At 41.2% G+C, this 14257-nt stretch overlaps 1 protein-coding gene across 10 annotated transcripts in view; it reads left to right on the forward strand.

The window, feature by feature from the left end:
* Positions 1-14257, forward strand: part of FOXP4 (forkhead box P4) — a 159362-nt gene that overhangs the window by 65286 nt on the left and 79819 nt on the right. For 9 of the 10 annotated variants that reach the window (XM_083618018.1, XM_083618014.1, XM_083618019.1 and 6 more), the window contains one exon: positions 2341-2430. In XM_083618018.1, coding sequence (XP_083474144.1) covers positions 2341-2430 — 90 coding nt within the window. Of the gene's footprint in view, positions 1-2340; positions 2431-12904; positions 13036-14257 lie in introns of those variants that run through there. The other variant, XM_083618013.1, reaches the window with a different exon arrangement.

Here is a 14257-nt window from a genome sequence, read left to right on the forward strand (position 1 = left end):
TGCTAACCTTTAAAGTTTACACGCATGGTAAATCTGATGTACATGCAGTATGCAACACAGATCATATTGAAACTTTAAAATATTAAAATGCATTTTAAAAATTGCTCATGTGTTTTTCATAGCTGTGTGATGAGTATGTTCTTCCTTATAATTGTGCTGAATACTGTCGTAGAAATAAAATTACTTGCAAACATCCCTGCTGTGTTCTCAGATATGGTGTATGCATGAGAGATATTCATGAGATCACTTTGTAACATGTGTGTAGATACTCTTGTTTACACTGTGTGTCCATATGCTTTGCACGTAGCACACATGCATACCTATCTACACTGCAAAACTAGGTTGTGCCCATGTTTAAGTTATGCATCAGTCTCATTCGTAGCTACAACAATACAGTCTCTGTCTTGCATTTACATGCCATGGTGTATGCAATTATATTGCATACGGGTAAGTGTGCACACACTAATTTGATCCATGTGTTGAAAATCAGCTGCTCCTCCAAACAGAGAGAGTACGGTACAGTATGTAAGGTTTAAATGCCTGACGGAAAGTAACTTTGTTCTTTATAGCTGGAAATGTGGAAAATTAACAAGCGGTTCTTTCTCTGGGACACACCCTGCAAGTGCCTCTGCTGACTGGGGAGAGCACAGCCGCCCTTTGGAAGCCAGAGTCTTGATTTACGGCTGCGGTGTTGACAGCTCAGTGGAACCCACATGCTGTTTGCAGCACCGCCAAGCTGGGCTATGACCCGTCGACCTCTACCTCCGTGCTCCCCCCTCCTGTCTCTATGCTGTAATAAAAACCTGTCTTGCAGGCAGGGCTACAATGACTTTGTTGTTCAGAAATGTACCATTTTTTAAAAAAAAATTCTCAAAGCAAAAATAAGAAACGTATGAGGAAGTGGGGCTTTGGGAGCAGCCGCTTTTGGTACCACAGGATTGTTTGTGTTAGGGGTTATTCTCTGCTTGCAGTCTGCTCTTGGCTCCTGAATGAAACCCCTCTCCTCTGCTCTTTGCAAGCATAGACTTTTTCCCTCTGCGGTATGGCTGCTGTGATCTGACATATTAGAGTGCACTTCCCTCCCATGCCTGTGTGTTCTTTTTTAAAGTACCATGCCTTCATGCACACCTTTCTATTCTCCACTTCCCCAACTCTCCACCCTCTGCTTGCCAGTCATGGTTTGTTGTTGAGCTTACCAGGCTAGCCATTGCCTGTGATCACGCACAGGAATGCCATCAGCTCCTGAAGAGAGATATCAGTGGCCTGAAGAAGGGTGAGAAGCCCTTTCCCCATCTTCACTGGGGATACTTAAAGTCCTGTGTGTCTTGAAGGAAGACAGAAGTGAGGAAGCACAGGCCAGAGAGCCCATTCCAGCAGCTCCTGAATGAACCATTAGTCTGCCTGAGAGAATTCTGTTCTTTATTATGTACAACTGGCTTCTTTTTGTAGTGGGTTTTTTTTTTTTAGTAGTTTTAAATTTTGGATTATGTGTTGGGAGTCTTGGCTGAAACGTGGTATCTTAATAGAACAAGTAAGTAAAAAATACCCATAGTTCTATATGTAGTGACTACTTAATTAGTTATACAAATTTTATTCCCAGCTGCCTAGAATATTTGAATCTGGCAGAATTTTTAACAATCTGTATCCAGAATGTCATTCTTGAAGGTATATTGGCCCATCTAGACCAATCTGTGTACAGACATAATCTATGCTTGTATTTGAGACTTGAAAGACCAAGGTGGAGTGGGGTAAATCTAAATTGAGTTAGGTCAATGGATGCCTATTCCTTTTGACTGTTGCCAAAAGACTATTGACCCCATCCTCTCCATCCTAAAAACAATATGCAGCTACTTGACGCTGCACTATCTCTGTGTTGCTATGAGATTGGAAGGGGATATGGACACAGAGAAAATCAGATCAAGAAAATAAATTTCATTCCCCTGGATCTCTCTTCTTAAATGTTATTTCCTTATTAATATGGCACTTATGTTGTAGTTCCAGTAGTCTCCCATGCTGATAGCTGGTGAGGACTATTTCTGTTTTAGCTTAGTCTTCCAGCATCCTGGATCATTCTTTGGTCTCAGATCTTTCTGGTAATGTGAACCTTCACAATGGTGGAAGAGAAATGCCTGGCTTCATGGAGGTCCTGCTATTTGTGGTCTTTCTGTGCCAGTGTTGCGTGCTTAATACGAACTACTTTGGCAAGTAATATTTGATCTGCTGTCTTGAGTATGTGAGTAGTTATTTTTCAAATTTGATGGCAAGTTTGCATTGGAAAGAATATAAAAAGAGACTCCACTTTTTAAATCTTCATCCTGTACTATATTTCTTTCCCTCCAGGCTCTTCAGGTGGCACGGCAGTTCCTTCTGCAACAGGCAACAGGGCTGACTTCTCCCAGCAGCAATGAAAATAAGCAGCCAGCAGTCCAGGTGAGAGGATAAGAGCTTTCTGGCAAAAAGTGCCTCTGAAAAGCTATGCTTCCTGATGTGATTTTTAAAAACTCACTGCTGATCCTCTGAATCACAAACTTTTGGTTCTTAAATACTATAGTATTAAGATATATTAGTATTCCTTATATACCTAATGTTACTGTGGTCTTTGGAGGTATTGCACTATGGTTGTTTCCATTACACAGATGATAATTTAATTTTGTCCCATGTTCCAAGCTGGTATTTACCTAGTAGGCCACCTTCCATGTCAGTTGATTGATGAGGTTGTCACTCCTGAATACATTCTTGGTGTATATATATATATATATTAATTGTGGCACCCATACTAAATTTTACATTGCCAAAGCAAGCCAAACAACTATTTAAAGATGCCATTCGAGGTCATATGGCTTAAATACCATTTATAGAACTTTGTACTTGTTGAGTACATCTGGAGAATTGCACTGAAATTATTTAATTCATTGAGAGTTAATATCGGAGGAAGGCAGAAACATCTGGATTGTATTCTATGATTCTATGAACTTGAAGTGAGAGTAGTATCTGTATTCTTGTAGATTTACTTCTGTGAACAGCCCTGAGATCTTATGATGAAGGACCGTAAATACATACATACATACATACATACATACATACATACATACTTTTGACTGATAGAGCCATTTGGGCAGAGCTTGGTTAAGACACCTGTGTGTTTGATTCCCATTATGGATATAATATTTAAAGTGGCTCAGAGCAGTGAGTTGGATGTTGATATGTGGAAGCAGATGTGTTATTGGAAGCTTTTTTTAGGTTTTGAGGCTGGAGGAGAGTATACTGAGAAAAGTGTCAGAGTTGCTGGATGCCTTAGTGCTCTGGAGTAGCAAGAACCTATGGCAGTATTCCCAGGTTCTACAAAGAATGTTAAACAATAAGGTGTAGAAGAGCTTGCTGAGGACTAAACGCCTGCCAATATTCTGCATTAGTATGTGATATGGCACGGTTGGGCTTTGAGCCTTTTTCTTCAAGGACTGGATTCACACAGCCACATGGGCCCCATGTACTCCATTTTCAGGTGAGATTGCACTGTTTCATGACAGACTGGCAATCTGTAGCACTTGTCACAGGCACAGAGCGCAGTTTTGCTCCTACTGTTCAACCCACTTTAGGAGCAGAATGGTAGCATGCCAAAACATGATCTAGGCTCATCTTTGAACCACTAGTTGATTAGGCTCAGAAGGAAATTGGCCACTGCATATTGCTCCTGTGGATTTGTTTATTTGGGACACTTCACATTTGAGATGTTGCCATGTCAGTGAGATGCCATAAATGGTGGCAATGTTTATGGAAATCTTGCTATAAAGTTGCTATAAAGGGAATAGTTAAAGAAAGTCTGAAATTAACTGCTTTCCCTTTGACAACAGTGAGGCAAATAATAGCTGCTAATTGGAAATCTCCTAAACCCCTATATATTCTGTAGTGGCATGAAAAGGGAATAAACCTCTTACTACTAACTTTCTTATTTATAAAAGATGCAAGGAGGGCTGTGCTCCCAGTAAACTCACAGAACAATTGAGTTTATAATTTTAAATTCACAAAATATTCATGCTTTATTTTCGTTTGTTTAATTGTAATAACAGGTTTGCCTCATAATTAACCAGGCTGCTGAGCAATATATACTGATCAATTGTTACTTTCTGCTTAATTTCCCTCCCCTCATACTCTTTTCTTATTTTCTTCTTTTTATTTAAATATGTTTTGACTTTTTAATGTTTTATAAACAAGATCTGTTTAGTTATCTTTTACTATGTATATCTTAACAATCTAAATAGAAAATAAAGACATAGCCAAATGGGTTAATCAACCCTGTCTTTGCTTGCCCCCCTCCATACCTTGCTGTCTTCGTCCTTTCGGACCATCATATCTGTCCACCATTTTATTTGATCTCACTCTAAGTTTATGTCCCTTCCCCTATTGATTCCTATTTAGCTAAAGCATATCCCTGTGACCATGTTCGTGAAGTCTCCATATCAGACCATATACTTTGCATGCATAAGATCCTGCGCTCAGTCCCTGCCATCTTCAGCTAAATGATCTTGGATAGCAAGAGAGAGTTCTACTTACAACCATGACTGGAGCTAATAATGACCTGACAATTCTGAGTTAGATGTTATAATTCCATCCTAGACTATTTCATCTTAACTATTTCTTCGTGATTTCAATTGGAGAGTGAGAAGCTAAATGATTTTTTAAATAGACCACTGATGTCATAACTTATCCAGTTCTGACACAACTGCCATTCACTCTGTAATTAGCTGATTTCATACTGGTCAGTGAATTTGGGTCCATGTGTCCCCCAGATGAAAGGTCATACACTCACCATAATCAGTGCATTCTTGGATTCTGTGTAGCCCCATAAATGCGAGTGTGCTAGCACAATACCACAGGCATAATTTTATAGAAAGCTCAGGAAGACCATAAGTAATGGCTCCCTTGCCCATCCTCAAGAACTGATCATAAATGAAGTTAGCAGGCACAGTCACTACTTTCTGCTCAGTCCCATCCCCTAACCATTGCAGAGAGGTCCTATAAGACAAGTAAAAATAGTCATGATCCTCTGGATATTTTCATAGTATTTGGATGGAGGGTGAGATGTGTGACTGCACATGATACCTATTTTAAAAAATAACAGGTGAGCAATTATCTGTTTCTTACTCGTGGATTCTGTGCAACCCCTCATAGGGGAGAATATTTTGTTCTTTCATTGTAAAGAGGAAATGGGTAGCAATGCTGTGAGATCTCATTCAGGGCAGGAATCTTGAAGGCTGCTTCATGTCCAGTTTGTACTGCTTAGCAAAAGTCAAACCTGTGGACCAGGTTGCTGCCCTGTGGATCTTAGTGATGGCTATGCCTCTTGACAGCTGTAGAGTCATCATGAAGCTAGTGGAGTGTGCAAAAAACAGATCTGGACAATTAACGTTCTGCATCTCATGGCAGTGTGAAATTGTCTTGACAGTCCAGTGAGAGAGACAGTGAGCCGATATGGGATATCCATTTGGAAGGGCCTCCATACCACGCAAAGAGAGAACTAGATGTTTCCCCCCAAAAAAAACAAACAAACAGACAAGCCCTGTCCAGTGTAGATGGCCAGAGCATGACAGAGATCTGAGGAATGCTACAACTACCTGTCATCTGCAGACAGAGTAATAATAATAATAATAATAATAATAATAATAATAATAATAATATTTTTTTATTTATACCCCGCCCTCCCCAGCCAAGGCCGGGCTCAGAGCAGCTTACAAGCAATAATAAAAACAAGATGAATGATTACAACTTAAAAACAAAAATAAAATACAACATTAAAATAATGGAACATTAAAATATTAAAATGTAGCCTCATTGCAGGAGGAGAAGGAAAAGAAAAAAGAAAGAGAGGGAGGGAGGGAATCAAATTGACTCCAAGCCAAAGGCCAGGCGGAACAACTCTGTCTTACAGGCCCTGTGGAAAGAAATCAGATCCTGCAGGGCCCTGGTCTCATGAGGCAGAGCGTTCCCCCAGGCCGGAGCCAGAGTTGAAAAGGCCCTGGCTCTGGTTGAGGCCAATCTAACTTCCTTAGGGCCTGGGACCACTAGGGTGTTGTTATTTATGGATGTTTAAGCTCTCCGTGGGGCATACCAGGAGAGGCGGTCCTGTAGGTACGAGGGTCCTAGGCCGTGAAAGGCTTTAAAGGTCAAAAGCAGCACCTTAAATCTGACCCTGTACTCCACCGGGAGCCAGTGCAGCTTGAAAAGCACTGGGTGAATATGCTCCCATGGCAGAGACCCCGTGAGGAGCCTCGCTGCAGCATTCTGTACCCGCTGGAGTTTCTGGGACAGCTTCAAGGGCAGCCCCTTGAAGGGCAGTAGAGCGAATTACAGTAGAAGAATACACAGGCGAAACTAGCCATTGGAAGGTGTGGAAGTCAGATGCTACCTTATGTTTTAAGTTGTGTTCTTAAAGGGGGTCCACACATAACAGCTACCTTGCTAAGATGTCAGGTTGGTGTAAGAGCAACAAGGATGGTGTAGGATAGCCAAGAGAGCTGGCAAGTTACCAAGGGTTCAGATGGTGTCTTCATGAGTGAAGTCATTTTAAAAGAGATTCAGTTGTGAAGCACAAGGAGGAAGAGAAGGAAGCATGTTGGCTGAACCTTGTTAGAGTCATTAAAATAAGATGTGTTAAAAAGAGACATTCCACTGGATGGCAAAAAGCTGATTTTGCAGCCATGTGGACTTTAATATTTGACCAAGTAAGGCCAAAGCCTTTCAGTGAAAGGAAACAGGTGAGGGCTTGAGTCCGCATAGCTGAGTCCGTGGCAACATAATTAATAGTGAAGTGCTTCCAGTTAATAGATTAAAAAATTGATGTGGTAGCCTAGTAATGGGGCTGTAGGAGCCAGACACACAGATGGTGGTTGGGGTGTGGGAATCTGACCCTTTTGCCTGAATACCTAGTCTGGGATAATGGAAAATGACGCTGTGTAGTCCTTGGTCATTTGTTGAGATGTTGAAAACTACAAGGTGGGCAGGGTGGCCTTAGAAGAATATGTGGCTTTTGATCAATGAAACCTTCTCAGAAGTGGAACGTTGACCATCAAATATATATCTTTGCAAGCCCTGCCCCCTCACAATATAATGCTCAAAACATGAGCTGCAGATTATTGTTCATTCTGTGTGATTCAGAAAGATGTTGGATGCACTCAAAGATCTTTTGTTGCTCTGTGTCTCTCTTCCACTCTTCTTCAAAACATTTCCTATCATGCTTGACATTATGTTGTCACGTTGTGCTCTGCCCCTCTCCGATAAATGACAGCCAATGATATGACACAAGGGCAATGCATAGCATGATGACATCACATCACACATTGTGTTAATGTAGACACTATGAGGAAGAGGGTGAGAGAGACATGGAGAGGCAGCAGTTCTGTGCTTCTTGTAACACCTAGTTACACTCTGAATAAGTTACACCCGAAGCACAAAGCCTGCTCTTCAGATGCAAAGCTATAAAAGTGTCCTGCTTTCAGCTTTGAATGTCCCTAGAGATGTTGCCAAGATGGAGGTCATTGAACGTGTACATGCCATTGAGGGCAGCAGGTTTGGGACATGAAAGGGCTTGCAAAATGAGCATAAATTCAGGTCTAAAGGAGGAACAGCAAGAGAAGGGGGGGAAGCCCAAGTGAATGGAAAGTGACAATTTTAAATAGCTGTGTGGAGGGGCTCTCCCTTCAGGCTAATTAAATTTATCGGCGAACAGCAGGTTACCTTATTAGAGCCACGTGGGTTTAATTAACAAAGGAAAGTAATTAGTATGTGCTCTCCTGGAGCTGAAGGTCCCGCCTATACCAAACTGAACTGCCTCCACAGTCTGCTGGAAATGGAGGAAACCCAGTGGATGAGAGTATGGAGATGGGGGAGGCTGCCTTCTGCTTTTCCGGACACCCCAGGGAGCCAAATCTATGCAGTGGTCTCAGCACTGTTTGTTCTCATTTTCTTTCTGTTGAAATATGTCTGGAATAAAGCAAGGGGATTATATTGCTTGTTGTGTTCCCCTCTCACTTATTCTATTTAGTTTGGAACCACATACCTGCAGTTTGATCTTGAGTGTATAAGCTGTCTTCTCCTCATCCAGGTCTGTTGCATTTATTTTTTCACTTGGCTGCCTGTTTCTAAACCTATCAAATCGAATTGGTGTAGGCTCACTTACTTTCAAGGCACCATTGTTGGCAATGAAGGCAATAAGACTTCATCTGATGTGCAGCACCCCTGTTCATGTCTTAAAATATTGTTGAAGATGTTAATCTTCAGAACAGCCAGATGGGACTAGGAGTAGCAAAACTAAAGCCATTTTGGGGAATTTTACCAGTTCAATGTGTCAGTTTCGGCATCTCTAACCATTACAGTGCAATGAAGGTTAGGGTCTTTTGAACTCTTCTCCACCCCCCACCCCAATTTTTCAAACCTGATCAATGAAAAATAACATTGGAACCAACAGATCTAAGCTTTCACAGTATCCATTCCACAAAATAGCTTTGCTTATATGTTCTGATCTCTCTCCATCAGGAGTGCCTGTAAGTTCCTGGCAATATGTTAGGTGACTTTACTTTATTCCAAGAAGTTTTAAATGGAGCCCTGCTGGGAGTTTTCCACTGACTTCGTTGTTTTTTCAACAAGCTTTGGATTAGGCCCAAGCACCTCCTATATTGGAACAGTGGCTATAGAAGACCATTACTTGAAATGCAGTAAATTTAGAAAAGGCAGATGGCTATAGGGGAAAATCCTATATTGGCAGGGAGACTGTCTTTATGCCCTAATGGGTCTTTTCCAGTCTTGAAAATGCACTATAAAAATGCCATCTCTTAAGGGAGTTTGTGGGCTATGATGGAATCCAGACCTGGCCTGAAACATTTTTCCTTCTCTTCTAAACCACCACCTCCTCCTCTTTCCCTCGGGCCTCTATAACACCTGCCCTGAAAGGAGTAGCCCTTCTGTGAAGGTACCAGACGGGCCGCCATCTCCATTAATGAGTTTAACTGAAAGTGAAGAAGGCAAAATCACTGCTGATATTAACAGCAATAATTCATCAGGGCTTCTTTCGAGCCAACAGCCAGCTTTTTCCAATAGCTTTTTCAGGAAGGAAATGCAGTCACTGAATGGAAAATATCTTGAAAGAACAAAGGCAGTAAGGGTGAAGTCAGATTCCTGTAATCTGTGAGTGTCTCCTCTTTTTTTTTTAGTGTATGTGTTTATATATATTTGTGTGTGTGTGTGCACGCGCATACACGTGTGCAAATACACACACACACATGCCCATCTTTTGGAATTTTTCTCTTATTGTTTTTCTCCCCCTGCTGTTTCTTTTCCTTGTAACTCTGAAGTGTGTGTGTGTGTTGTGTAGCTGTGTCTCTCTAACCTAGTCTCATTCTGTCATTGCCTGTTTATCTTCCCTTTCACCCTCACTCATTCATGGTCTGTTTTCTCTCTCACACTTTGTTTTTCAGTCTCCTTTCTCTCCCCCTTCCTAGTTCACCCTTTCCCAGCCTCCCCTCTGTCTGTCCTGCTGGCTTTCTCAGAGTTAACAGAGCCTGACGTCCTGTCTCCCTCCCCACCTTTTGTGTTGCAAAAGAACTTGTGAAAGTTGTAGACATGAGTCAGGAATAGCTCATAACTCAGCAACCTCTCTCCCCTCCTCATGCCCCACATTACAACTGGAGGAGGATCTGAATGAGGGGAGATATAGGATTAAGCAGACTCACTTTGAAAGGAAGTTTATCTAACAGTGGAATGGTGTGGATGAGATTGACCAGGAGAGTTTCTCCAGGCGGGATGGGGGTGGGGTGCAGATGTAGAGAATATGGGTGAGAATGAAGAATGTATATAGCAAGATTCCTGGGCCAAGGTCTGGGCTTGGTGATGGGGTACACCGAGGTGATTGTAAAATATGTGTCAAAGTAATCTGAATTTGTACTTCCACACGAGCCCCGCTATGGCAAAGTTTAAGTGGAGCAGGAATGCTTCCCTGCCTTTAGGGGAAGCAAAAACCACATACTTCACTTTTTTCCCACTTGCTTGCCAGGGCTGCGGTGGCTGCCTCCCAACCTTTCTCCCTACCCACATAAAGAAAGAAAGCAGAGCGCTTCCCTCAGTCTAGGAGCCTCAGAACTGAGCTGAAAGGGTTTTCTGTTTGTTTGCTTTACAAGGAGGGTATAAGGGACTGAAACTAAACAAATTGCACAGCTAGGTACAGAAAGGAAAGCAGCAGTTTCCAAGTTTGGAGTGAAAGTGTAACCATATCCTGGACTGGCAGTGAACTGATAGGTTTCCTCCTTGGTAGCTGGGAGTGAGAGGGAAGGATAGCACTAGGGAAATAGTTCCAGAACAGGCTGTAAAAATGCTCTCAAATCTCTCCCTCCCTCTCCTCCTTCCCCCTTTCTCTCCCCCGCCTTCCCTCCCTCACTTATGACTCTTCTGTGGGCAGGTGGTGGTTGAAAGACTAAGTTGTCTCCTATAGTCTGCTTTTTAGCACTGCACTTATATACCATAGTATACACATTGTGAATATTAAGGAATGCCAAAACTTTGTTTTGACTGTTGATCTTAATGAATGGCGTTATGTCAAATAATCAACATTTTGCCCACATCAAGACTGCAAGCTAAGTCAAACAAATTCACTTACTTTTACCTCCTTTTAAAAGGTGTTTTTCTGTGCCCTAATTTGGAATTGTAATGCAATTTTAATAAACAGAACTAAACTGGCTGCCTGCCACCTGACTTCAGGGGCCTCTGTCCCCTACTGGACCCTAACTCATCAGTCTGTCTTTGGAGCCACATCCAGATGACAGCTTTTTATTTTTGTGGCTGGGCTCTGTCTTACAAAGTGTGTGCATTTTAGAAAGACTCACTAAGCTTAACCGTCTTCATGGCCCAGACTGGTCTCTTATCAGCTGTGAAGACTAGAGGGAAGCTAGTGCAGACTCAGGCTACTCTGCGTTTTGGGGACTGCATGGACCAGAAGTGCAGAAATTACTCCCCCAAAATTCTAGCTATATAGATAAATGTGCCTGAATGGTCTGTTAAAAATAAATAAATCATTAGTTTTCAAGTTATTATGAAGCCACAGAGAGACGTAAACAATAACAAAACATTCAATACTATAGCCAACTAAAGACAGGGCATACAAAACCTAAACATGTTAAATAAAAACACCCAATCTAAAACCACTACAATCCTATTTCTCTTGGCGGTGTGGGGAGAGATACCTGTAAACCGGAAACTAACTATATAAAATAAAATCCTACCATACTAAATAGAAATGACCAGGATCTTCCTGCCCCTTAGAGACCCATAATGTGTTGTTTTTTCTGCAATAACTAAATTCCAGGTATTTATTATTATTATTTATTTTTTTGCATTTATATCCCACTTTTTTTTTTTGCAAGCAGCTTTCTACTTCCTTGTTTAATCCCCCTCAAGAAACCTGTGACGTAGGTTAGGCCGAGAGGCATTGACTGGCCCAAGGTCACCCAGTGAGCTTCATCATGGCCAAGTAGGGATTTGAACCCTGGTCTCCTAGCTCCTAGTCTGACACCCTAACCGCTACACCGATTTTTTAAAAAAACAACCTGTGGGCATTTCCCCCCACAACCTCTCCAAAAGTTGGCAGATTTATCAGAAGTAATATGAGATAACTGAATTGGTGTATGATGCCATTGGTGTAGAATTTTTAAGGAACATTCTCTCAGATGTGCATGAATAGTTTGTGAAGTGCAAACTCTTAAGAATGTAAAGTTCCATTGACCATGCAACATTCTGAATTTGTGCATAAATGTTTTGCTAGAAGAGATCAATCAAAAATAATAGTGTGCATGGAACTGTAGAGCTTCAAGGAACCTTAGGATCATCTTGTCCAAACTCTGGACCAGCAGCATTTCTTCCATTCAACTTCACCTGCCAGATCATCTTGTGTTCATTTTCAGGTGTGCTGCTGAGATGTGATTTCAGACAATATACTTTATTGTTGTTTGGCTGTTTCTGTGTCATTTGGAACAAACATGGATCTTAAGGCATTTTTCTCACAGGTAATTTGCAGCCATGCAAACCTGCTGATTTATGACCACACTTTTTGGTAGTGAGGTTTCTGAATTGTTGCTATTCTATAAACTGAATAAAATAATATTTGCCACATGAAAAAGTCTGCAAGTAACTTACAAAATGTTAAGGACATAGAGCATAATATAAAATCTGAAAAAACAATACATTACAATAAAAAGCATGTATTTATTATAAAACAGTAATAAAAACATACCCTATATAGGCACCAAAGTAATCATAATCCATGAAATGTATTGCATGTTGAATGTATGACTATTTAAGTGTTGCCATTGCAATTCTCTTGATTATTTTAAAATTCTGAAGCCAAATACAAATCCTTTTAGTGATGGCAACTTCTCAGCCAAGTGGAGAAGTCATGAGCCTTTCTTCTATATGACATTATTTTCAGCCGTGTCCTAACTGCTTTCTTGATGGTTTTCCCATTCTCTCTCTCTCTCTCTCTCTCTCTCTCTCTCTCTCTCTCTCTCTCTCTCTCTCTGCTATTTCCAATTGGGTAACTACAGTCATAGGTTCAGATCAATAGTCACTCCTGAAAATTCCACCCTGGTATAAAGATACAGTGGTACCTCAGGTTACATAAGCTTCAGGTTACAGACTCTGCTAACCCAGAAATAGTACCTCGGGTTAAGAATTTTGCTTCAGGATGAGAACAGAAATCGTGCGGCTGCTGTATCAATATTTGAAATGTTCAAAGAGAACTTCTAGTTTTCCTGATGAAGTGCTAGAACTAAGCCTAATCACTTTGGCTGTAATTTAGGGTAACAGTTTAAAAGCTGCCACCATCTTATTGATTCTTGGTTCCATTGTGAAGTAATCTGCGATTCTTAGTTCTAGAGCCAAGCATGTGTGACATCAGATGACTTAAAACAAAATTCCTTTGATTCCTTTTTTGTAATTAAATTCTTTTTTAATATCACATTCCGTCCAGGAGAGGAACACTTATTTGATTTCAAGAAGGTAAACTGCTGTTTGTCGTTAGAAACTTAGTGTGGAGGTAATGATAGGTTTAATAACTTGGCCATTCAAGTTATTGAATGACCTTTCATTCTTGATCAGCCCTGGTAGCAACAGTCTCTGTATTTGTAAGTGAATGTCACTTTTCAGCTGGGCTTTCAACAGGTTATATACAAAGATTCAAAATTAGTGTGGATCTGAAGAGGCGTTTTGAAGATAGTGTTACTCCAGCTGACATGACACAATTAGATTTTAGCTATCTCGAGTCTTACCACAATACGTATTCTGATTTAACCTAGCTGATCTAATGGTGCCTTTATCAGCCATTATTTCTACTTTATTTAGAAGAAAGAATAGTCATTCATGAAGCTCACTGTGTGATGCCAGGTCAGCCACTTCCTTCTTACATCACCTACCATATAGAGTTGGTGGCAGAGGGGGCCCTTTTGAATGTTCAGCACCCTCAGATATTGGACGGTGGCAGTCTGGGAGAGGGCATCCTCTGTGGCAGTTGTGGGGCTCCCCACAGAGGTGTTTTTGGCGCCTTCAGCAAATGCTGGAGATTATTTACCCTGGCTTTTGACACTTGAGATGTATATTTTTTGACCCACCTTATTTCTATAATTTTATGTTGTTTTAAACTCTGTTTAATATTGTGTAATAATTGTGTTTTAATAATAACGTTGGGTTATAATCCTTGTACCTGCCCAGGGACCTTAGGGAGAAGGGCAGGCAATTAATTGTAATAATAATAGTACTGTAATAATATTGTGCTGTATGTTTGCAGTGAAATGCTAAATTGGCCCCAGGTTCCTAGTAAGCTTCCTGCAGCATAATACATAGGTGTGAAATTGCCAGTATTGATTATTTAAGTGGTGGTTTCCTCAGATGCTTTTCCCCACACGCATAAGTTTCTTCTGTGTTAGGATTTCATTTTGAGTGCTGTAGCCCTGTAACTATGCTGCCGCTTTCTATTCGTTTGTTTATATATTTTCTTACTTACAGTCATACCTCATGTTGCGTCCGCTTCAGGTTACGTGTTTTCGTGTTGTGTCCCGTGGCAACCTGGAAGTACCGGAACGGGTTACTTCCGGTTTTGCCGCTCGCGCAGAAGCGCTAAATCGCCCATGCACAGACGCGGCGCTTCAGCTTGCATCAATTCCATGTTACGGATGGGCCTCCGGAATGGATCCCATCCGTAACACGAAGTTCCACTGTATTACAT

The sequence above is a fragment of the Podarcis filfolensis genome (genome assembly GCF_964270895.1).
Source record: "Podarcis filfolensis genome assembly, chromosome: 6".
In the NCBI taxonomy this organism is placed as follows: Eukaryota; Metazoa; Chordata; class Lepidosauria; order Squamata; family Lacertidae; genus Podarcis; species Podarcis filfolensis.